The 24,341-nt window shown below is 41.7% G+C and overlaps 1 protein-coding gene across 1 annotated transcript; it reads left to right on the top strand.

The window, feature by feature from the left end:
* The first annotated feature begins 1,687 nt into the window (after positions 1-1,687).
* On the top strand, positions 1,688-20,633 carry ube2e2 (ubiquitin-conjugating enzyme E2E 2). The gene is made up of 6 exons (XM_030783934.1): positions 1,688-1,759; positions 3,328-3,510; positions 5,202-5,252; positions 17,428-17,560; positions 19,095-19,242; positions 20,536-20,633. The coding sequence occupies exons 2-6, from the start codon at positions 3,335-3,337 to the stop codon at positions 20,631-20,633; spliced, it is 606 nt and encodes a 201-aa protein (XP_030639794.1). The 5' UTR covers positions 1,688-1,759; positions 3,328-3,334.
* The last annotated feature ends 3,708 nt before the right edge of the window (positions 20,634-24,341 follow it).

A 24,341-nucleotide genomic window follows, 5' to 3' on the forward strand; every position in this document is an offset into this window, starting at 1 on the left:
ACATAAGCACCGGGAGACCTCATAGAATGCCCTGAATACCTTTTTCCAGGTTATTAGTTGCAGCTGAGATGTGGCTGTACATACAAATGTACAAACGTATTGATTAATTTATCTGACACTCTTATACAGAGCTAAATACCTCTGTTCTTTTTACACACATCTGGGCCAACCTCAGAATGAAGTACCTTCCTATAGAGTACAGCAGCAAAGAGCGAGCCTTCCAGTCAAAGAACCAGACCCAAACCACAGCAGATCCTTACAGGTGTGTCTGAGTGTAGCATCACAAAGAGATTCATGCCACCACTAAAACCCACTAAAGTTTCCTTTTATTTGGTTTCCTTCTCTGTGTACTTTTCAACACGTAAGCTACGTAGATATTTTTTCTTCTATACCTCTGCGTTTCATAAACCGTAGAGCGCGTCCATCCTCACCCACAAGAGCCGCCCGTGAATTACGGTGGGGGCTGAGGAATTTGCAATCTCCATCGTCCCTCTTTATCGACGTTTAACTACAATATTAAAATAACGAAGAGAATAAATTATATTGGCACAGTGTGGCCACCATAAGGCCGCGATGGGCCGTATCCTAGCAACGAGTTGCTTAGCCGCGAGATGAGAAGTGACTTTTTACGAACGTACTTTGCATAGTCTTCTAAGGACCTTGCTATAGCGCATACTTTGATGACAGTGGCCAATACGAAACCTCATCTGCTCCGCTACCCCGTTTATGACACATTTAGAAAAGTTACGATTGATTCGTTTCAGTGTAATATACTGTAAGTTTTAAGTCAGCTAACAACGTTGTATAGTTGCGATGGGCATGCAAATGGCCATGCTAAAATGGGCTCACTACAGAGGTTTTTGAGTGGCTTTTGCGTCACCGATACTAATTGAACATTGGTGAGTTACCATGTTTTATGACACTGCAATGACATTTTCTTAGAAAAGCTTTCCTACAAACAAAAACGCTGGCATAATCCTGGCTTCCACTGCTAAACATTGTATCTTCGAAACAAAAAAGGCATATTAGAAAATGTATAGCACTTTCTACATCTGTGTTTCCCAGTCCTGACCCTGGATTACCACATAAATCCACATTTTAGGTTATTTTTGCTCTAACACGTCCGATTCAGCTCATCAGCTAATACGTCTTTGATTAAGTGAAACAAGTCTGTTGCAGCCGCAAGAGACCTACAATACACAGAACAGTAAACCTCCAGGGGGAAACACGACTATACAGATATACAGAAAGACCTCAGTGGTGGACAGGCCACTTTTTGTTAAATGTGTATGGAAATACTGCCCTCCCGTCACACTTCCACAGCCTGACAGAGCAAAGGTGGTTTCCACACGGTATTTTCATAAGGAATGGCAAGCACAATGTAGCCTTCAAGTGTTCTTTTGAAACTTTAATATCTCCAGAGAACATAATGTACTTTCCCGGTTAAAATATAACACGTGAAAATAGTCTTTCGAGAATATGTGTTGATTGTTTTCATCTTGTCATTGCGGATAAATCAGATCATCCCTGAAATGAATGATTACACCACACAAACGCCAAGACCGCACGAACGCGCCGCGCGTCCACGTAGGGAGCGCGCGTAGAGGCGGTCCGGCTGCTTCAGTTTCTGTTATCGCTTTTTTCTGTTGCTACCTTCAGTTAAATAGCGAGGAGACGAGAACGAGCGGACGGCCGACTCTGGATATCTTTTTCACCTGGGAAAATCATATCGAATTCCACATCGACGGCCGCTTGACAGGTAACATTTTAGCATGTCAATAAGTGCCCTTCGACCGTGCGTGAAAAAGTCAGTAAATGTCCCGTAAAAGTGGTGTTTTCCAATGAGGGGATGTGTGGGACGTGCCTCCCTTTGTGCCAAGGCACTGCTCATCGTAGTCATTGGCGAAACGTTGCAAATTCACACATTTTAAGCTGTGCTTTGGATCATTTCACCTCGATTGGCTTCGTCGGAGTACTCGCTGCCAGTGCGACGATCCATTTTTAACGTATTGTCTGTACATTTTCCCGAGTTTATACACTAAGGCCTCTTAATTTTAATAGTCGTTTCTAATGAGTAGCGCATTTAGCAGCGGGATCTCTCACACGCAGGATTAATTAAAAATTTCCACCACATTTTGACAGCTCTTCTCGAATCGAGGGTCACATTTCTTTTTGTCCAACAACAAAGAATTGTAAATCATTTGATATCCTGCACCCAGCAGTTAAACGAGAAGGGCCGGCGAGTAGTGACCAAAGGGATAAACCGTATGGTGAACTCTTGAAGCGTTTTTGGTTCATTCATCGGTAAAAGAACCTGGTATTCCACTAAACGGTACTGAAGTTAGACATTTTAAATTACTTTTTTTTTTTTTACCGTCGTTGTTGTAATAGCGGATTGATCGAACCATTATAGTAGGCGTTGATTTGTCGTAAAGGGTGTGAGGGCATTGTAATTTTATTACTCATAAATGATCTACTTTTTCTAGAAGCATTTTCATAAACCACTCAAGCGAAATCCCAGGCATGTGTATCGACATGTCGGCTACTGAACATGTATTATGGTGACATTTAGTCATACATATGTCTTTGCAGATCACCCTAAACATTCTCCACTTGACTGCCAGAATTTCCCGTTTTTCACGAGTCTTTCCCCTTGAGATATACTGCGATGAATTGATACTTGCTTATGTTTAGTGTTCAAAGCGGATGACATGGCTCTATTGCAAGTCATGAATTATTATCTCGTTTATGAAAAGACTGCACTTTGAAGATGTCGTGTAGTTGTGTGCTGAACTTGAGCAACTTGTAGGCCTCAAGATAGGGCGGCTTTTTGGAACATCGAAGCGTTCTCACGTAAGTGTGGGAAAGGGGGTTTTGATTAAAAAAAAAAAAAAAAAAATCGAATTATGCCCCTTACCTTAAGTGGTACGATAACTGGAAAGTAATGAATTACGTGGAAACGACACGGAAAGGAACACTAGAGTATGACTATCAAATCACTGCGTTATTAGATTTTGCCCCTGAGGACAGAACAAAATCATCTTAACATTAAAGAAATAAATGTTGACGGTCAGCCTCTTCGTAACAGCGTGTCAAGTCATGTTTCTGCATGTTTTATGTTAGTGTAATCAAGGAATGGCTACATTTGCCCATTAGTTAATATCCTTAAAAAAGATGGCATAGTATCATTCTATTAACCTTAAGTCTTAACAGCAGTGCCTTCTCACAATGTAAGCTGCAGTTCCCTGGGGCTTGGATTCCTATTAACCAGTAATAGTGTAAAGTAATGGTGGTGAGTGAGATGTCCTCATGGCTGTTCTCTTTCAGGGCCAAGATGTCCAGTGAGGTGCAGAGGCCAGATGACAGTCCCAGCACTAGTGGAGGGAGCTCGGATATAGAACAGAGGGAGACGGCACCGCCGGAGCAGGAGCGTGAGCAGGCCCAGCCAAAGAAGAAAGAGACCAAGATCTCAAGCAAAACTGCTGCCAAACTCTCAACCAGTGCCAAGAGGTATCTCCTCTCTCTCTCTTTCTCTTTTTCCCTTCCTCACTGTTTGTCTGTCTTTCTCTGTCTGTCTGTCTTTCTCTGTCCCTCTCTATCTCTCTCACGTTGTTCCTCTCTACCTGTCTTTCGCTGACCCTCTCTGTCTGTTTGTTTCTCTCTCTCTCTCTCTCTCTCTCCCTGTCTCTCTCTCTTTTTCCCTTCCTCACTGCCTGTCTGTCTTTCTCTGACCCTCTCTGTCTGTTTGTTTCTCTCTCACTCTCTCTCTCGAAGAGGTAAAACCCAGGCATTTGCTGCATGAGGAAACACTATTTGTGCTTCTCTTAGGGCTACTGAGCTTCTACACTACACTCAATAAGCTGGGCTTAATTAACTCAATAATCTTCTAATTACACCAAAATCCTCCCATATTAAAGACTGCTACAATAAGCTAAAAAAAAAAAAAAAAGCCTACACATATACATCACGTGCCTGACACTCACGTTTACTCTGGACGCTTGTCAGATGCTCGGAGAACCATAAATACATTCATAGGTGCGTGTTTCTGTTGTGTGCACATCAGTAACGGATTGGTCAGTGCGTGACAACGAGGTGAGATGGGGCGAGGTGAGGTGGCGTGAGACGGATCGCCGTAGCTCGTTTCGAGCTCGCCGTTATGCCGGCCTTTTTCGGGTTATTTTCAGCGTATGCTTTTCGGGAAGCTGCGTTTGTGTGCTAGAGATGAAGGCCATGTAATTACGCAACAAGTTCAGCGGAGGTTTTTTCTTGTTGCTGGGAACATGGTGGTTTTTTTTTTTTTTTGCATAGCATGTCTCATAAAATGTGCGGAATAGTCCGCGAGGAGCTGTGTGTATGGCTTTTTTTTTTTTTTTCCCTCTTGTCTTTCATGGTATAATCAAGGCAGCCTAAAGGGAAGAAATAAAATGTTACATCTTATTAACAATCAGAATCGCAAGAGATATTACACAGGGAGTGCTTTGCTACGATAAGGATTAATGCCCCCAAAAATGTGTCATTTCGGGGGCAAAACGTAATAACGATAGATTCTTTTGTTTGTTTGTTTGTTTGTTTGTTTTTACTGGGTTTCGTAAATCCTTTTATCAAAATCGTAACAACAAAAGCCCCGCCAGACAAAGTGAGATAGTTCTTGAAACGTCTCCGAACGGCTTAGGACTGGATGAATGCTCCCCCCCGCGCATGGGCTGTGGTCTCAACGTGATTCTCAGATAAACAGGGAATGATATGTAGAATGAGTCTGTTAGGAACAGTCATTTCTTGCCTTGGAGGTGGCAAGATCGGTTCACAGCGATTGTTCTGTGTTTCCTGTCACACTTGACTGAATGAAGTAAGGGTTTTATTTGAAGCACTTTCTGTCAGGTAGTGAAACTTTTCAGGGGGTGTCTTCTTTACCACTCTGAGCTGCTCTTCTGCTGGTTTTGTGACCGAAACTTCTTCTTTTCTTTTCTTTTTTTTTTTTTTTTGGCCTTTCACATTGTACGACGTGATATTTAGCCATTTGACCTTTCCCGAGGCAACATTAATTATCATAATGTGCCAGAGATGTGCATGCTATATGACCTGATACATACTAGCGTGTAGGTTTAGCATCTTTGAGTCCCACAAAGCCCGCTAATATCATCCTAACAACAACAGCAACAGACCACATTTATCATACCCTTCTCTGACATTTTGTGTTTCAGGATTCAGAAGGAACTTGCCGAGATCACACTAGACCCACCACCAAACTGCAGGTAAGCACAAGTCTTTTATAAACTGAACAGATTTGTTGGATTTTTTTTTCTTTTTTGTGCTTTTTTTCTTTCTGTGGTTGAGAAGAGAGCAAGAGAGAGAGAGAGAGGCCAAGGGAGAGAGGATAATGGTTATTGTGTGTTGATGAGGCTGTCAGGGTTGCTGAGTGAGTGAGTGAGAGAGTGAGGGAGGGGGAGAGGGAGGGAGGGAGGGAGGGAGGGAGGGAGGGAGAGATTCAGGCCAGAGCAGAGGAGAAGAGAGAAGACCACATGTGATGCCTGTGCAACAGAGGAGCAATACTACGACTCCCCGGGGATTCGGGGGAGAGAAAAGCCAGGCCTTATTAAGCCAAATAACACAAATTGACATTGTCATTGATTATCCTTGTGTTTATATCTGGAAAATAATTACCCAAGGCCTAGCATTGAAAGCCAGATTGAGAGAGAACAAGAGAGAGAGAGAGAGAGAGAGAGAGAGAGAAAGGTGTAATAAGGCACTGGAGTGAGTTGAATGCATCCATAAGACACAAGGGGTGTTTACTTTACACAATTTTAGTTGTTATTTAATTTGAAACACACTTAAGTTTTGCTGGGGTGCAAATAAGAATCTGTCTGCTGGAAATTGGATTCACATTTCTGAAAATCGCTGTTGCCTATAAACAACAGCATACTCGAGAAAAAGGGGAAAAAAAAGAAAGAAAGGAATTTGATTCATTATCCTGGCCAAAGATCTGTGGCTTAATGGAGACCATTAAGATAGGTGCTATCCTCTGATTTTTACCTAAATAGATATTTTCTTTTGGTTGATTCTCATTAGGGCAAATAACACACTGAGGAGAAGCCCATGGCTGTAATTAATTTAAGCAAACTAAGAGTTCTTGTAAAAAAAAAAAAAAAGGCAAGACAGAAAAAAAAAAAGAAGAACAAACATGGTTTGGTTGTTGTAACAACACTGTTTTTCTTTCGGATAAAGTGCTGTTCGCAGGCTGTCTCACCAAGTTATATGCACACCAGACTGAGCGAGTGAAATGCTTTTTCTTCTCTCTGTAAATTCATGAAAACTGTCAGCTGAGGAAACTAACTGTGGTTTTTTTTTTTTGAGACCAATTTTTGTGGCTGCTTTGAGCATAATGTTTCCCCCCAAAAGACACTTGTGCATGTTGAGTTACTTAACATAGCATTGCTGTTAGTTGCCTGAGAAATCCGTAGATATTAACTAGATATGTGTGTGTGCAAGCAATTATAGTGTCTGTGTGCTGAACCAGTGCTTAATAGGATTTCAGCAACAAAGAGAGTGAGAGGCGCCATTGCAGATTGAATGTTGCTGTTTAAGAATTAAATACTGTTCTACTTTATCTGTCTCTCTGTTGTGGACGGTTCGCTGCTGAGAAAGCAGTTACGCTTTTAAGACGCGCGAACGACGCCGTCGGTCTCCCCGAACAGACGGCGTTCCGCTAGTTCGGTCGAATTCGGGGCCCGCGCAATTGCGGGCGGCTCTCGGACGGCTGAACCGAACCACGTCGGTCGGTTGGTCGGTCCCTTGGTGCTTCCGCGAAAAAGAGACCGGCGCAAGACTCCGGCCTTCTTTCTTTTCCTTTCCACAAAACAAAACAAAAAACAACAACAACAACAAAACAACGCTGCACGTGCGTTTCTTTAGCGAAGGTGTTCACATCTGCGCTGTCTGTTTCCATGACTAATAAGAATGTCAGAGGCTCAGTCTTTTTTCATCCTTCTCTCTCTCTCTCTCTCTTTTTTTTTTTTTAAAGCTGAAACACTGATGGCTGTTGATTAGCATTGAACTCCTTGGGGGGATTCTGCAGGAGCAGCCGAATCTGAGCCATTTTTCACGTTCTGACCATTAGCTGCAGCAGGGGGTAATTAATATTCATGAGGGGGGAGGGGGGGCGGGGAGAGGATCAGCGTGGCCTATGGGAAATCTTGATCACAGTCTGAGGCTTCCATTTCAAACCCCAAAACATTCTGAGAGGAAGAAACGCGCGAGATAGAAAAAGAGAAGAGCAGGAACGTATCAAATGAAAAGGGTACGTTCGTTCCGCGCCCCTCCCGAGCGTGAACCTGCCAAAACAATAAGGGAGTGAAATCACGTCATTGCGTTATAGGAGCAGCCAGCTCTTAATTCAGCAGTCAAAAGAGAGAGAGAGAGAGAGAGAATTGTTTTTGAAACCAAAGCGTAACAATAAGCTTCTTTATGATTAGCGGCGATTACGTGCCCCCTTGTTATCAAAGTGATGTTGAAATCCACTGTAATTGATTTGTCAGTAAGAGTGAAAGATTTCTCATTGTCTTTGACTCCTTTGATTGCGGTTGATTTTCATGAATCGTGAACGGTTGCCTTTGGTGGCTGCGAGACACGTTTGATTGATTAATGAGAGGACAGTTCTTTGTGCTTGAATAATGCAAGCAGACAAATGAACAAACAGGTGTGTAGGCACCTCAGAAAAATTAAACACTCGTACTCAAGCATGGACGCACACACGCACACAAACACGCACACGCTCTCACTCAAAACGTGACATGCTTGTACAACAAACATCTTGCTGAAAAGTGCACTAAGTGCAAATAGAAGAGTGTTTGGATACAGTTAGAGCAGCTGACCTCTGGAAACAGTTTCTGCTATGAATTACAAAATAAAAGCGCCTTTTTTGCTTTATATTCTGGCATGGTGTAGAATGTGCTTGTGTACACATGAGAAAAAACATTTTTCTATGTAACAAGTAACATGACAATGAAGTAACAATGTAAAAATGTTACACACGGCATGGTAAAGCTTTATTTCCAAATGTCTGCAAGGCCAAATACCACTTTGTGACTGGTCTGCCCCTTTTCTGGTTTTCCTCTACTGTAATTGCTACACTAATTGCTCTTTTCCAGTCAATACATGCCATGTATATCAGTCAGACCTTTCCACATCTTTTGGCTGAAGCTTCAGATGCCTTATCTAAGACACACACACACACACACACGTTCACCCATCACAAGCTTTTGAACAAGAAAGATCTGCCTGGAGCCCGTGCATTCTTTGTGTGGATCAATATATGTCAGTAGAGAAGAGACTTAAAAGAGAATCAGTTATGCGTAATGTGTTCATAAAGCAAATAACCTGTTTCAGGAGAATGTCTTTGTCTCTCGTAAATCTTCACTAACGGGCATCGGCATTGACAGGGCATTGCACGCCATCCACGCCAGCAACGGAATTCCGCTTCGGCCGCGCGCAGCACAAGTCTTTCGAACATGCATGCAAAATGTTATTCATTTATTGCATTTAAAAACAAAAAACAATAGGATGAAATTTTTTTTTTTATATCAAGCCAAGCATTTTCTGTGGGAGGAGAGGTTCCGGAAAAGACTAACACACAGGCCTATAGCGCTGTGAACAACAGTCGTTGTGGAAGCAAACTGCAGTGTGTTGGCACAGGCACAGATAACCAGAAAATAAACAGTTGCTCTGTGAATCCATTTTCATTCTGCCAGAGCTGGCGATTCAAACGTTTTAATGAATTTGTGTTTTTTTTTTTTTTGTTTTTGTTTTTTTTTCCAAAAACCACTAAAAGCGGATACCCTGCTTGAGAGACTGGAAATCTCTCTCGATGGCTATCTGGATTCCATCTCTTTGTGTGATTAAGTGCGTGGTAATGTTAAAACCGAGTTTTATGCATTTATAGCGGTCTTTATTTCTATATAAGTAGTCCTTTTTTTGTTTCCTGTTTCTTCAGCGTCTTCTCTCTCTCTCTCTGTTAAACGTGGCAGGCCGTAGAGACAGTTACGTCTCACAAATTAGAAACAGTTTCCTGGTGAATGAGCTTTTTGGAGTTTATTAATGATTTTATGAGATGTGTCATCCATGTGTTTCATGCAAAGCCTGTGTATTATAATAATTATCTGATGTGCATAATTCATAGCATCCCCGAAGCAAAGGGTTTCAGCTGGCTTTTCAGGTCGCTTCGGGGCGGTAGTCCAAAGCGGGGTGGGGGGTTTTGGCAGGGGGGGGTTTTGAGGGGGGAATCACTTAGCTCGGCTCTTTAAACTCGTGCCCTTCAACCGCCACCACCCCCGCTCCCGCCCCAGTTTAACCCCTTCCCCAGCGCCCCTCCCTCTGTATCCCTAGCATGTCAAAATGGATGTGCATGAAAATCAGATTACAAGACAAATCAAAACATTGAAAAGACCTCTTATCATCCTACCTCACAAAACAGAATTACCCCTCCATGACTCCAGCCGAGCCGAATAAATCGCCTGAACCGACACCGGAGGGGGAAAAAAAACCAAACAAACAAAAAAAAAAACCTCGTTTTCGCTGGCAGTATTTACAGTAATAGGACAGTCGTTTGGACAGGGACTGAGGGAAAGCAAATATTTCCCTTTAAGAAAAAAAAATACTTGTTTCAGCTGTAATTGCTTACATATAATTGTGGCATTTGTACTAGAGATTAGCAATAAAAAAAAAAAGAAAGGAAAAAAAAAAGAAGCGTCATTAGAATGAACTGATCTCATTTATGGAAATGTGAGGCAGCGAGGGAGTCTGCAGCGGGCAAGGCTAAGGCTGTAATTTGTGTGAGAGTATTTCACGGTCAGGGGAAGAGAAGATTGCTTCATTAAGTTCCTGTTCTGATAACTGTTGCCATGCTGCTATAATGGAAAAAATCTTAACTGAATGAATATGCAATTAGGCAGAAGAGCTGGAGGGACACGGCTGGGGAAATGGAGAAACAACACGGAGAACTGTTTAAAAAAAACAAAACAAAAAAAAAGGCCCCCCCCCCCCCCTCTCACAGAAGAACATAAAATCACAAAGGCAAACAACGTCCCTTTACGAGAAAACGACAGGCCTGTGCTAACATTCCTATCCTAAGCACCGGGTTGATCAAAGTCTTACCTAACGTTGACTTTTCACGCCATTTTAAGTAGTTTGTCGACTCTTACAGACACCTGGCAAGGGTGAACGTCGTCAGATAAAACACTGGGTTTTCTGCCTTGGCATCCTGCTTTTTTTTTTTCTTAGTCATAAATATATTTCGAGCGAATTATTTTTGCGCGGTGACGGTTTTCCTGACCTCACCCCTCACGCACAGTTACGGCACGTTCGGCCTCCTTCAAAACAGTAAATTTGAAAAAAAGGTAGAACGAACCACTCGGATGAATTTGAATGAGACTTGCCATTTCTGAATGACGCTTTTTTTCCCCCAGTCGGGAACCGCTAGACTGTGTCTTCTGAACAAACGATTTCCTTACAGTACCGGACTTACAGCAGTCTCACCGTCTAAGTGTGGTGTATTTCATTGAGTTCCTGTCCAGCAGTGAATTACTCCTGTAATAATTGTTAGGGACAAACATAAAGTCAAGGTGCTTAAGATTTCAGTCGACTCTCTGTTCCTCCGTGGCCTTTGGAGCCACGCATTCGCAAATGTTTTGTTTTCACCCTTATTTTGTTAAGTCGGTTTTGTCGAGACGAGCTGCGTTTACTCGTGTCGTGCCTACATAGCCCGCATTGTACGTTATATAGTGTATTTGTTTAAAGAGGCCATCTGCTTTAACGCGGGGACATTAATGGCGCTCTCAGAGGACGGTTGATGGAGAAATCTCACAGACACCCACCCACTAATGCATCCCAGATTTTTTTTTTCCTTTTCTTTTTTCTTTCTTTTTTTTTTTTTTTTTTTGGAACAAACGAGTTGTGTTCTCCTTGTCTCCAAGACTCTGCTCTTCCAGCTTATGCACCATGAAAGCAAAATTTTTTTTTGTCTGAAATCGCAGTCACTCGCCACACTCCATGTCTGACATGATCAACTCTGCATTGATCTTTATGTTAAAACAAAGGGTTTTTTTTTTCTTTTTTTCTTTTTTAAGGCACAGGGAAGATGTGTGAAGGACCATTAAAAGCTTCTGGTCTCGGTGACTAATAGTCTGAGAATTGGAAGGAGTGGTGTGTTTGGCTTAAAGCAGTAAGAGACTGTAAAGACAGCAGCAAAAAACTCCAAAGACAGTCAGGGGCAGGCTGAGTTTCCCTCACATTCCGCACGATTACAGGATTCTGTCGGAAATAGAGGTGATGAAGTTTTCCTTCCTTCCTTCCTTTCTCTCTCTCTCTCTTTCTCTCTCTCTCTTTCTCTGCCAAAAAAAAAAAACAGTTTACAAGTTGCTGTCTGTGATTCTGCTCTGACAGCTCTGACGGTGCCGTTGAGTCGTTGCAAACGCCGCACACTCATTAGGAGACATTCCACTGTGTGTGTGTGTGTGTGTGCCCTTGTTTGTGTGAGTGCAAGATCTATAGCCAATCAGGTGAGGGTTTGGCCTCCTAGGGTCAGAGCAGACCTCCCAAGAAATTCTTCATCAACAGATTAAAACAAATGATTAATCCACAGGTCTGCTGTTTTTTTTTTTTGTTTTGTTTTGTTTTTTTCCCCCTCCTTCTTCTGTTTGTAGGTGGAGTTGACATAACTTATACTGGCATTATGCAGGCTATAAACTTCTCACATATACAAATACAAATAAATTTTGATTCTTGACATCCGTGTGTGTGTGTGTATATGTGTGTGTGTGTGTGTGTGTGTGTGTGTGTGGCGGGGCCGGGGGGGGGGGGGGGGGGGGGGGGCATTATTCATTAGCGAGTTAAACAAAAGGCGTACGCGTTTGCCTTGTGGGCAGTAGATCACTGTTTCTGGAGCCACAATAAATCCTTTTGTCTCTTGTGCATTATCGGCATAGCATAAAGTCTGTTTTTTGTGTGTGTGTGCTGATCGGAGGATGAAATCATAGTGTTTATTTAGTTATGACTGCCTAACTTTCCCTGTTTCTCCCTGTTCTCATTTGCATTACAGAAGTGAGGAAGTTGTGAAGCCTGTTTCGTAGAATAAGGACACAGTATTGGTCTCTGTGAGCCTTGTTACTGATGTGTGTTTTGCAGAGTTTGACTATGTTCAGAGTAAATTCTGTCTGCGTTCTTCAGAGGGCAATGAAGTCAAACAGATTTATGACGATACGTCTAGCATTTTAAACAATATTTTGCAGAGTTTAAGGATTGTGTGTGTGCGTGTGAACGTGTGTGTGTGTGTGTGTTCATCTGCCAGTTAATCTCAAGGGCTTTTTGACTCTGTCTCTTCACTTGATCTTCTTGAATGGGTAAATCTGTTGAGGGTGAGTAACTGTGTAGCTGCAGTCTCGGGAACAGTTTAAACTTCTTGCTTATGGGGGGGTAGGGGGAGTGGAAAGGGGGTGGAGGGGAGTTGCCAAGCAACAGCCAGTCCTGGCATGTACTTTAAACTATTGACTTAGCATTTACCCAGAGGTCAGTTCTTGTCAGATCTACATGCAGGCTTTGGGAAGATAGTCTTTTTCTCCTCTCTCTTCTGTCTTTTTAGATGTTGCCTTACCGTCGAACAACAATCCGTGCTAACTTCACGTGGACTTCAGCGCACCCACATAAATACGTGGAGTACTTTAAAGCTGATGGAAATTGCAAGTGACAAAATGCATATGTTGGGGGTGTTGACTCGAATCATATTTAATGCGTTTTAGCGTCATCGCCAATTGCCTAGATCGCGTCTCGCTAACGTTTTCATCTTTCTCATTTTTTTTGTAAACTAAGCCTCGACAGTCCACCCGTTTCCCCCACCTCCCCATAATCTCAGCGCAAATTTATCCTCGGCCGAATTTACGACTGCTACAGCACCTGTCCGTCTCCCGGCGTATAATTGGCCGTTAAACACTCAGCAGCTTTTCGATACCGTTGGAACTCGGTTGTCGGCTCACGTTGCCGTCCAGATGTTTTGCCGCTAATTTTACACAGAGCTGCGTTACCAATAGAACGCGACTGTGATCTTTTTTTTTTTTTTTGTCTCTCTCTCCATCGGAAAAGAAGCTGCTGGAAAGAAGAGCTCCCTGGAGAGACTGTGATAATAATCTTGATATGTAAAGTGAGGCCTAGAGGGGGTTCTCCTGAAGTCCTCTTACATTTATTCCAGCGCATGTTCAGAGATAAACTGAGGCGCCTTGCCACTCATTTGATGTTGACATATTTTATCTTTGATGCTACCGTGACTACAGATATTTGGAATGTAGCAACAAAGGCATAAAATTTCTAAGTGTGTGTGTGTGTGTCTGTGCATTTAGCACTCGAATGTAAAGAAAATCTAACCAGTCAGTTGGCATGTTCAGAATGCCCCATAATATATTCTAACAGAGCCCTGTGTTTTGTGTTGTGTTCTCTTCTCCTGGAGTGGCAATTTCTTTTGACAACCCCCTATTAACTGTGTTTTTGAAATAGAAAAATTCACGTTGTCAAACGCCGCGTTCGGGAGACATATTTATCAAACTCCCTGTTGCCTTTTGCTTCGCTTTAGCGCGGTAAAGCTTTGCTCCTTGAGGGAACGCGCAGTCCTCCTAATCTAACACACTTTACTTTACAATTCAGAGACTCATCAGGAGCCTGATGAGCTCAATCTTAGCGCTTGTGTAGAGTTAAAAAAAAAAAATCAGCACCTACACAATGTCTATTAACACCCCCCCCCCCCAAAAAAAAACGCTCAGTGGATTTTTTTTTTCCCTTTTTTTTTCCAACTGTAGTTCCCCAGCGGGGTTAAATCGTGAGGGAAGACGTTTCGGAACCTTTTCCTGAAAAAAGAAAAAAGAAAGTGTAGCACCATTCAGATCTGTCATTTGATTGATGTTTATTGTTGATTGATTTGTATATGAAGGCAGAAATTACAGCTAGACCACAGTCACTGTAGGCTGTAGTTTGGGTTTAGCCACATCTGATATGCTTTTTGTGTGTAGTCTGTCTGTGTGTACAATTGCCTGTCTGTGTTTCAGCCATGACAGCTTGTGTGTTAGTGTGTGTGTGTGTGTTTTTATGTGTGTTTGTGTGTGTTTTTATGTGTGTGTGTTCTGAAAATACCCAATAATTACATCAAATCCAGGGATTGTTTATTATCCCGGGCTTTCAGAACTGGATGTTGTCCCAAACCGCTCCTGGCAGTGGTCCAACAAGGACCTCATTGAAGGCAGCAGCGAACAAGGGGGCGGGGGAGTCCCATAAATCCCAGCTATCGCACTAAGCACGAGGGACTTCAGCAGATGTGACTGCCTTTTGATACCAAATAACCTTTTAACAGGAACCTTTTGAACAACAGTGCGCTCACATGTTTGTATTAGATTCTCTTGCTAATTCCTTCATCTGTCCAAGCCATTATTTTGGATATAGGACTAAATATAAACTTTTTTTATTTTAATTCTTGGTCCGTGTTTAAAAAAAAGAAAAAAAAAACGGCAGCTATACAATAGCTCATGTGATGAAGGCTAAGAGCTGGTTGTGTGCACAGGAGCAGTTTTGTTTTGCGGAGTTTAGGTGGTGAAATGAATCGCTTGATTTACCTCCTGCCACCGCCTGCCTAGTTCAACATGGATTAGATTGCTTTTGGGTCACTGGAACTTATGTTCTCTCTCTCTCTCTCTCTCTCTCTCTCTCTCTCACTCTCTCTCTCCCTCTCTCTCTTTCTTTCCTTCTCAGATATATCAACAGTCTATGTTTTGGCCTCATAAAGTTTTGTGTATGTTTAAGAATGGGATCTTGCATTCAGACAAAAATAAGTAACGTGACGCGTAGATAGACGTTAACATTTCCTGAAAGATGCCGTACTGCTATGTTCATGGCACGGCAGATTCTAATATGAGTTGTAGCCTTCTGCTACAGAGTAAGAATTAAACAAGTTCAAAGATTTTTCGAGCCGAGTTACTATCTCGTGTACATTTTGTACAAGCACGGGTTTGTACTCAGTAACATCTCATCTGTCCGACATAACCAATCCTGAAGGGCTTTGGTTATCTACCGAGTCTTCCTGGAATTACTTTTGGAATTTTTTTTTTCCCACTCACGTGCAGAAGTCTACCTCAGAAAAGTCCTGAGACTTCCTTACGTACACTGCACATTTTAGGTCTCTCCTCACATTTTCAGTAATATATCAAGTCTGTGAACTAGCACAAACTTTCCAAACCTATCATCATCTTTACCTGTCTGTAAATACACATGTATTTATAAGGGGGGGGGGGGGCGGCGTTGCTGAAATATACAAGCTCAGTCCAGCTTTGATTCTTTGACTCAAAGCGGGAAACAAACTTGTACGATTTCTCAGTATCTAGGCGAATCTGTACAGTATTTCCTGTTTCTCTGGCGGCCGCAGAGCCCGCAACACTGTCGATCCAGCCCCTCTGCTAAACGACAAGCACAGTGTTTGAAGGTTTTCTTTAGCATTTAGACTTTAAAAAAAAAAAGAAAAAGAAAAGAAAAAACCTCCGCAATTATGTGTATCGCTGTCTGAAGAACCCTGCATCGTGACGTTGTAAACAGTCACTCCGGTTTTGGCTGAACTTGTATGCTGGTCCTTTTGCATCCAGCCGCTGGCTCTGTTTCGCAGATCTGACTTTTTTTTTACCCCGATCTTTCACTGACATGACGGTTCTGTTTAATTGCTATCTCCTGACCACTTTTCTGACAGTTGAAATTGTTCGCTGAAGGCATCAAGAGAGTTGTCTCTGGCCTTCCAGTCAGTCATATGGCTTTTCAAGCTCTCAGACAACTGCCTAGAGAAACCCCAGGCAGTTAAAACAAGACAGGAGCCAAATTTTGACAGATTAGAAGGCATAAAACCACTTAACAGCTCAGCCCTGAAACTGTCTTCCTTGGATTAATCCCACTCTTAACAACTTCATCAGTTTTTAGGGTCTTAATAATTAACTTTTTAAAACGTAATGAGCAGTAATCTAGAAATTTGGCCAAACATTTACACTGCCAAATTTACTTCATTTCTTTTACTTCATTTGTAAAACTATTTATATATATATACGCATCTCTCTCTCTCTATATATATATATATATATACTTATTAAATATATAATTTTCAAAAATATATTTAAATGTCATTTTGCATTTTTAATTTACAATGGCCAAAGACCTATAGCATTGGGATACATGGTAAGAGATACATGGTAATGTTCATTTAGACATTTAGACAAGGCAGCCTAAATTTACTTCATATACCTCTTGTAAATTAGCAACACACTTACATATCAGAACTAACGTGATTCTGATGTGTCTTTTTTTTCTCATCAGCTTTTTAATGTGTTGGGTTTGGATATTTTTTTTTAAAATTGTGTTAAACAGAGCTCATTCTTTCAGTTAAAGACTACAGATCATAAACTCTTGAACTCAGGACATTTCTCTAAGGAGTTGGAGAGTCTTTCAGATATGAAGTGCTCTTACAACACCTCTGATGAATTCTTAATGGCAGCACTAACGATACAGCCTTCAGTAATGCACATTTCCACAACTAGACTCCAGACAACTCATTAGTGTGATATAACAACAAGGTCAGGTCTCAGCGGCCTGCTACTTATTGAGCCTATAACACTGTTAGTCCACACGTGCGTTACTGTTTTGTCCATCTTTAATGGTTTTTATCAGTCAAAGTGTCAGTGATGGTTATGGTTATTATCGGTCAAAGTGTCCCAGACCCCAGTCCTTCACTGTTAGGAACATAAATCTTAGTCGCCACTCATCCCTACCCAAGCAGTGTTTCTTAGTCATACATTAGGTCAGAGTCATTTTTCTGGCACAGCGTTCGTGCCAACGTGTCGAAGAACATTTTCATCACTGTATTTGTGGGAGCCATGTTAAATGCCATCAGACAATCTGAATCCCCGACTGATGCAACAAAGAGGCCTTGCTCACAACACAGAGCCGAAATTAAGAATTCGTAAGCCTGCCTGTGTCTGCTGGCCTGTTGACACCTGGAACGGATTTCACGAGCCTGTCCCCGCAGCCGACTGACATATCTTTAAGTTCAGCTCTGCATTTAGTCACTAGAAACAATCTAACTTGGCGTGTTTTTGCGATAATAAAACAACTGAGGTGTGCTGGATTACGAGAGAACACTCTAGAAGCTGTGTAATCGATGCCGTTTGGTCTGGTGGAAACAAACAGTCCTAGATCAATACACCTTGAGTTATATTCTGAGTGATTGCTCTGTTTGTCTGATTACTTATTAGATGTTTCTGTCTTACTTTCAGGGTCCAATATGTCTTTTGCCCTCTCTAACGCTGATCTGCAGTTACAGTAGTACATCAATTCATTTATTCACTTCTTCTGTCTTTCTTTTAATAACAGTGCCGGTCCAAAAGGAGACAACATCTACGAGTGGAGGTCAACGATTTTGGGACCACCTGGGTCTGTCTATGAAGGGGGGGTCTTTTTCCTCGACATCGCCTTCACGCCAGATTACCCATTCAAACCACCTAAAGTAAGACTTAAACCACTTCCGATTTTTCACATTTAAAATTCCTCATTCTTTTCAAGGTCCGTTTCCAAGGTCTATTAACTGTCAACCCCAAGCATATTGCAAAAAAAAAAAACGGTAATTATTTGCAAAATACCTGTCCTAAAATCTAAAACGATTATATCATGTATGGTTTTTTTTTTTTAAGCGCGAATATGTATCTTTTCTGCGTAAAAAGGCAGGGATTTGTGTGTTCAGATAGCAGATGCACGCGTCTGCCGTTCAGATGGCGTGAAGCTGGTTATCTGGCTCCTTTTATCCCTGCTCGGAGCACTGAGGGAGCAGTGTGAGGTGGAATAGAGTAGACCTCCTTGTTCTGTGTCTGGAATGAGCTTACGCTGCTGTTCTGTTCCTCCCTGGAGGCACACTCCTCGCCCTCCTCTCCTCTCCGCTTCTCCCCCCTCCCCTCCACTTTCTCTCTCTCTCTCTCTCTCTCTCTCTCTCTCTCTCTCTCTCTGCTTGGTGTGCTGCTGCAGCTCTTGTCAGCCCTGTGGACTGAAAACTGGCTCGCACACAAACAAAACCAGCAGGCTCCATCAACGCAGCCTCACTCAAGTGCCCCTGTGTTTTTTGGGGGGTTTTTTTTGTCCCTACCTCAGTCATCCTTCTCTCTCTCTCTCTCTCTCTCTCTCTCTCTCGCTCTCTCTCGCTCTCTCCCTCTCTCTCTCTGTCTCCCTCTCACTTTCTCTTGCTCTCTCTCTCTCTATTTCTTTCTTTCTCTCTCTCTCTCTCTCTCTCTCTCTCTATCTTGGGTTCCAGGGTAAGAGAAAAATGTGTGATTTCTGCAAACAGCTTGCCTTTAATCCTCATATTAGCGGGGAGAGATTGAGTCTTATTAGGCAGAGATGAAGAGAAGTCTATTCTGGTACCAATTACGTCCTCATATGTTTAATGAGTATGAAGAATGCCAAGGACCATTAAAGGCTTCCTCCCAAAGGTCGGGGTCAGGCTACCATGTTGGAGGAACCGGGGGAGGGCTTGGGCTTGGGGTGGGGGCTGGGGGCTGGTGGAGTGGGGGGGGGTGGGGTTCTGTGTGAGAGCTCTTGGTGAACAGCTTGCAAAAAGCTGTCTGCTTGATTCTTCCCTTGCTCTAAAAAGAAGATGTCCAGTCCTTTCCTCATGCGGAAGTTTGAAGCACAAGGAATGTTTTTCTTTTTTCTTTCTATTTTGCTTTTTTTTTTTTTTTTTTCTTTCGAGTGTAAAACCACCCCCTCTAGCTGCTGTCTGGCAAATGTCAACCAAATTGGAAAAAGGATTCCGTAATAAGAGGAGTATAAGAGACTGTTAGTTCTCATTCGAAAAGGAGGGAGGGGGGGGGGGGGATCAAAGCAGACACAAAACGGAATAGATTGATTAGTTCATTCTATCAAGAGCAGGTACTGAGGCCTTTGGTATCTGCAAACGGGGCGTTTTCACGTCAAAAGGGGTGGGGGGAAAAAACTAGATCGAGTTAAGAGGCGGCATCTCTTTTTTTTTTTTTTTTTTTTTCCCCCCCCAGGTAACGTTTCGTACAAGGATCTATCACTGTAACATAAACAGTCAGGGAGTGATCTGCCTGGACATCCTAAAGGACAACTGGAGCCCGGCTCTAACTATCTCCAAGGTCCTGCTGTCTATCTGCTCCCTCCTCACAGACTGTAACCCAGGTAAGACCCAGCTTACGTCACAACCAAAGCACTTCTATGTGTTTTTTTTTATCTCTATGTTGAAATTTTGTTTAATGAATCCGTCCAATGCGTACAGTTTGAAACATAAAAGATTGTTTTGACTCAGCGAAGCTCATCGTTATAGGCTTTACTGTGACATAATTCCTCAGGTGGTTTGATCTAATTGTAATTTAAGTGCAAAAGAGCAGTGAATTCACCTTCGGATATGGTTTGACGTTCATCACGCCATGCGCGACTGTTCCCGCAAAAAGAAAAACCTGTGGCACTGAGAACTGTAGGCACTTAAAACTGACTTATCTTTTTAGCTTTAAACATCGCTGTCAAATTCAACCGATCTCTCATCCACTTACCATAAATTCCTTCAGCAGCATCTAAAACCCTTACCTCTGGCTGGAACTGTCTTGTCTCTGAGTTCACTTCAGTTCACTTCGGAACTTCAATTCATTTCAGAGCTTCAGTTCACGTTAAAATGCACGAGGTTGACTAACCTGTCCTTTCACTTTATTCAGTTTTCAGTTAGGGACCGGGTTAAAAACAAAGCAGATTTTCCTAGAAGAGCTTTTAATGGTAAATGTTGAATTGAGTTGAAGATGTGACTGGAGTGTGCTTCTGTCCTGGGCCGGTTTGTTAAAGTGGCCAATCGCTGGGCTGAAATCCCAGGCCATGTTAGGACACAGCCATTCAGAGTCGAGGTGATGCCCAGAGGACACGTCAGGACTTGCCTCTGCCTTCTGTTTGAGACTTTGTCCTCACACTGGTTCAGTTTTTTTTTTTTTTTTCAATTGCTAAATGTTAAAAGAAACAAAAGGTTTACAACCTTTTAGCTGTAACTTGTTGGTGGCTGTGAATCATCCCTTCGAAAATACATGAAAATGAATGGCTTCACCCAAATATGTACAGTGAAATGTATACTGAAGCATCTGCAGGTACAACATAGAAGGAGTTTCCAATATTTAAAAATCTCGTGATGTGTTTTCTTTTTTTTTTTTTTACCGCTCTCTGTTACACCATGTATTTGTTCTGCTCCATGCCTTAGCTTTTTACAAACCTCACATACACACACACGTGCACACACACACACACACACACACATGCACACATATAGGGACGCTGACATGCATGTACTTGCGTGTATACACACATACACACACACACACAATTGTACGTATAAACGGTATGTATGAATGCACTGTATTAGTGTCTGTATTAGTTGTGTGTGATGTTTTCTCACAGTGCCTGTGCTCATTTATGCGTTTTTATCTCCGTTTACAGCTGACCCTCTGGTTGGGAGCATCGCCACGCAGTACTTGACAAACAGAACAGAACATGATAGAATAGCCAAACAGTGGACGAAAAGATACGCCACATAAAACCCACCCTCAGTGCCCCGCCCCTGCCCCCCGATCGCCCCGCCCACCTTCGCCAAGACCGCCCCCCCCCCCCCCAAAAAAACGACACTTCACCCCTCACACAACACCCCCTTTTCCTCAACCCGCCATACTTCTCTACCTCTCTTTCTCTCTGTCTCTCTCTCCGTCTCTCTCTCCACCCTGTCAAAGCACACTCACTCAAAGTGCAGCAGTCAAATCAGGCCCCCCACCCCCCCTCCCCCCCCATTCAAACCCTCTGTCCACCCTTTTTTCTGTAAGGAGACCTGTCCTTTGTTCCTTGTTGACTTGAAAGCTTCTTTTTTATACAAAGAGTAGATTGGGATTTTATTTTCCAATTATCTGAATGTTTGAATTATCCTAGGAGGTAAAAAAAATATGATTATTGCTATTATTGTTATAATTATTACTGTTGTTGTTATTATTATTATTATTATTATTATTATTATTGTCCTTCACCTAAATGTATGTATATCTTTACTTTTGAAGTGGCTACAGGAACAAATGCTGATTATATTATACCCTTTTATTCATCATAGTGTTTTGTTCTTTTTTTTTTACTTTTTAATTTTGATAGAAGTCAGTCATGTTATTTGCATGTAATAGGATGGAGGTTCGTCTCCATGGAAACCCAATATGCTCTACCCTCTTCTTTTCCTTTGTATGTATTTTTTAAACACACTGTTTTGAAAGCAGCCACTGGACAGAAAGGTCTGCATATAGATAGTACTGGTAAAAAAAGAAATACAGTTAAAAAAAAACAACAAAAAAACAAAAACAGACATGCCCATGAACTAGTTACTCACCACCTCTGACCCTGTGCGGAGTGGTTTTTGTTGTACACTTGCTTTGTGTAAAACACTTAATAATAAAAAAAAAACACTGTGGCTGAACTGTAAAAAAAAAAAAAAAAACCTGAAGTGTCTGATTCGTCTTCATAAATCAACTCTACGAGCGTTTTTTTTTTTTTTTTTTTCCGCTCGGTTCCTCTTTAAGTAAACATGCTTTTATCGCATGGGTAATCTCAATGCTTTTCACATCACAATCTGACCACTTCCTGACGTAGCTTCCTTCCCCCATTTACATACTACTGTGCATTACTTTTGTCTTCTAGATCTTCACACATGTTCGTGTATTCGTGCATGTGTTAAATGGACGTATAAAATTGAAATCCACATATGCTGTTTACAGCAGCAATGAGCTTTCCTGTGTGGAAGTATATTGGTTAATCAATTCTTTTAATGTGTGTCTCTGAGGCCCCGAGATAGTCGTCCCTCTTGGAAAAAAAAAAAAGGAACAGTGAATTACTCTTTGCATTGCAGCCAGTTCTAACAGAGAATAGGATTGTCCAGAGGGGGTCTTCTGTTAGGCTAGGACATGGATCCTGACTTGTATGGAGCTTCATCATTTTCCACAGAATAATGCATTAACCCCGAACGGGCTTTCTCCTAACGTTTCGCTTCCCTTGTGTGGGACGTGTGACTAGAAAACATGCACTGTTTTCTTATCTTGTTTTCCTTAGTACCAGATATATTCTGAAGTGCACAGACCTTATTAGAGGGTTTTTTGTTTGTTTGTTTGTTGTTTTTTCTGCCTTCTTTTGACTTTGCTTTTATGTACTCCAAGCCATTTCCCTGCTACACACTGCACAAGAACTTCCAAAACTGCCTGGAGGGGGGTAAGGATGACTCCAGGGGCCCAGCACTGACAGGGGACCCTCATAGAACACTATTATTATTATTATTATAAGTATATTATATTCTTTCATAGGGCCCAAGATTTCTAGCAGTGCCCCTGTGTGTGTGTGTGTGTGTGTGTGTGTGTGTGTGTGTGTGTGTGTGTGAGAGAGAGAGAGCAAGAGAGAGAGCAAGCTCGTAGATAAAACTGGTGACCTAGAGTGACTAATTCAGTCTCGGGTTGTTAAAGGTACATGTACAATCCGCATATCTGTGTACAAAATGACACCCATGTCAGCCGACAAATTACCTGAATGAGACATAAATGAAACAGTATTCCCTGGAAGAATTTAAATAAGCACAGTTTTTCATTCGTAATCGTAATAAATAATATGTCAGTAAAAAGCTACTGAATCACATTGTGGCATGACGCAAACGTCGGAATGCAAATTAAAAAGTTTTACCCCCCCCCCCCTTTTTTTTTTTTTTTTTTTGAAAGAGCAACACTGTTGCCTCGACATCAGCATTACTTCCGCTCAGTGCCTTGGCAGACAAAAACACCACGGCTGGCGAATTCTGGGGCTAGAATACGGTGACGTAAGCTGTTGAGGACAGATCTCCAGAGAACACGAAAGAAAATACGAGTTCAGTCCTTTTCTTCCATTGCATAGAATATCCGTCTAATTATACGGATCAAGGATGCCGGTTTTGGTAAATAAAGATGTATGAACCCTGTATGAATTTTGTTTGTGGATGTTACATTTAGCCTTCAAGTCTGTGTGGGCTTTGCACCATATTATTATTATTATTATTATTAAAACATACTCACTTCAGCCATGACCCCCGCAGATAAATGCTCCGATATCGCAGTCTGTTTAGTGTCCGTTGTGTCGCCTCCTGCACTGATATTCTAGTCTGTGATACACATATGTTACAGAAAACTAATGTGCGGTGTATATTACCATTTCTCAGTTCCCAAGACCTGAATACGTTTATTTTTGCACAAGTTTATTCATAATGAATAAAAAGAGATTGCAAGGTGTACGCTATAAGGGGGCTATTTGTGTTGGAAACTGGAACACTAGCTCTCTGTTATTTATTTATTTATTTATTTATTTATTTATTTATTTATTTAAACAAGCAATCTTAAACTATTTAAAAACACCATGCAAATCAATTTGTTCAGGCTACGCGGGTGTCCCTTGCAATTATAAATGAGCCCATGTATGCCGTCTGCTGGAATCAATTGTATATTTCCTCCGAAGGGACAAATCGAATCGCAGCAGACCTATACACAGTCAGAAGTTGGACAGAGAGATGAACTAATTTTTCATTTTCTTCGTCTCCTCATGACAGAAAACGTGGATACAAGGAGAAGACAACAAATTTATGGTACACTTATTACAGCTTCATTGCAACGCTGTGGAAATTTGTGGGGAATAAAAAAATAAATAAATACAAATTCGCTGGCTGGTATAGCAGTCGTCGTCATTTGACTGGTGTGTTTGACTTGGACCGTTTGGTTAATGTCTTCTGGCTGACATTTAGCGAATGACTGATGTGTTTGTATTATAACCTGTTTTCCTGCCTTTCTTGGGAAAACTAGGAAAAGTTGTTAAGAAAACTGAAATATCACAGTGTTTTTGAAGCCATGGTCACAGACAGCCACAAATACCACCTGTTGGTGGAGGTGGAGTGTCTCTTTTTTATTTTTGAAGTCTTTTCCCTTTTGAATGCCTTTATTATTATTATTTGTTTCTTTTTTTTGTTTGTTTGTTTTCAGCAGGATTGAGCGTCAGCCGATGTATTGCTCGACCCACACAAAATGCAGATGGCCTTTGTGATTTGGATTTAAATCTGTTCAGTGTAATTACCTTTTCCCAGTAAATTATAGTTTAGCTCATTCTAAACAGAAGTGCAATCCACTTTTTCCTTCAAGCCTTTTATTTTACCTACATTAAGTAACCATCTTCAGTACAATATACACCATGTTAGACGTTTTGACATATTCTAT

Source organism: Chanos chanos, chromosome 9, assembly GCF_902362185.1.
Source record: "Chanos chanos chromosome 9, fChaCha1.1, whole genome shotgun sequence".
Taxonomy (NCBI): domain Eukaryota; kingdom Metazoa; phylum Chordata; class Actinopteri; order Gonorynchiformes; family Chanidae; genus Chanos; species Chanos chanos.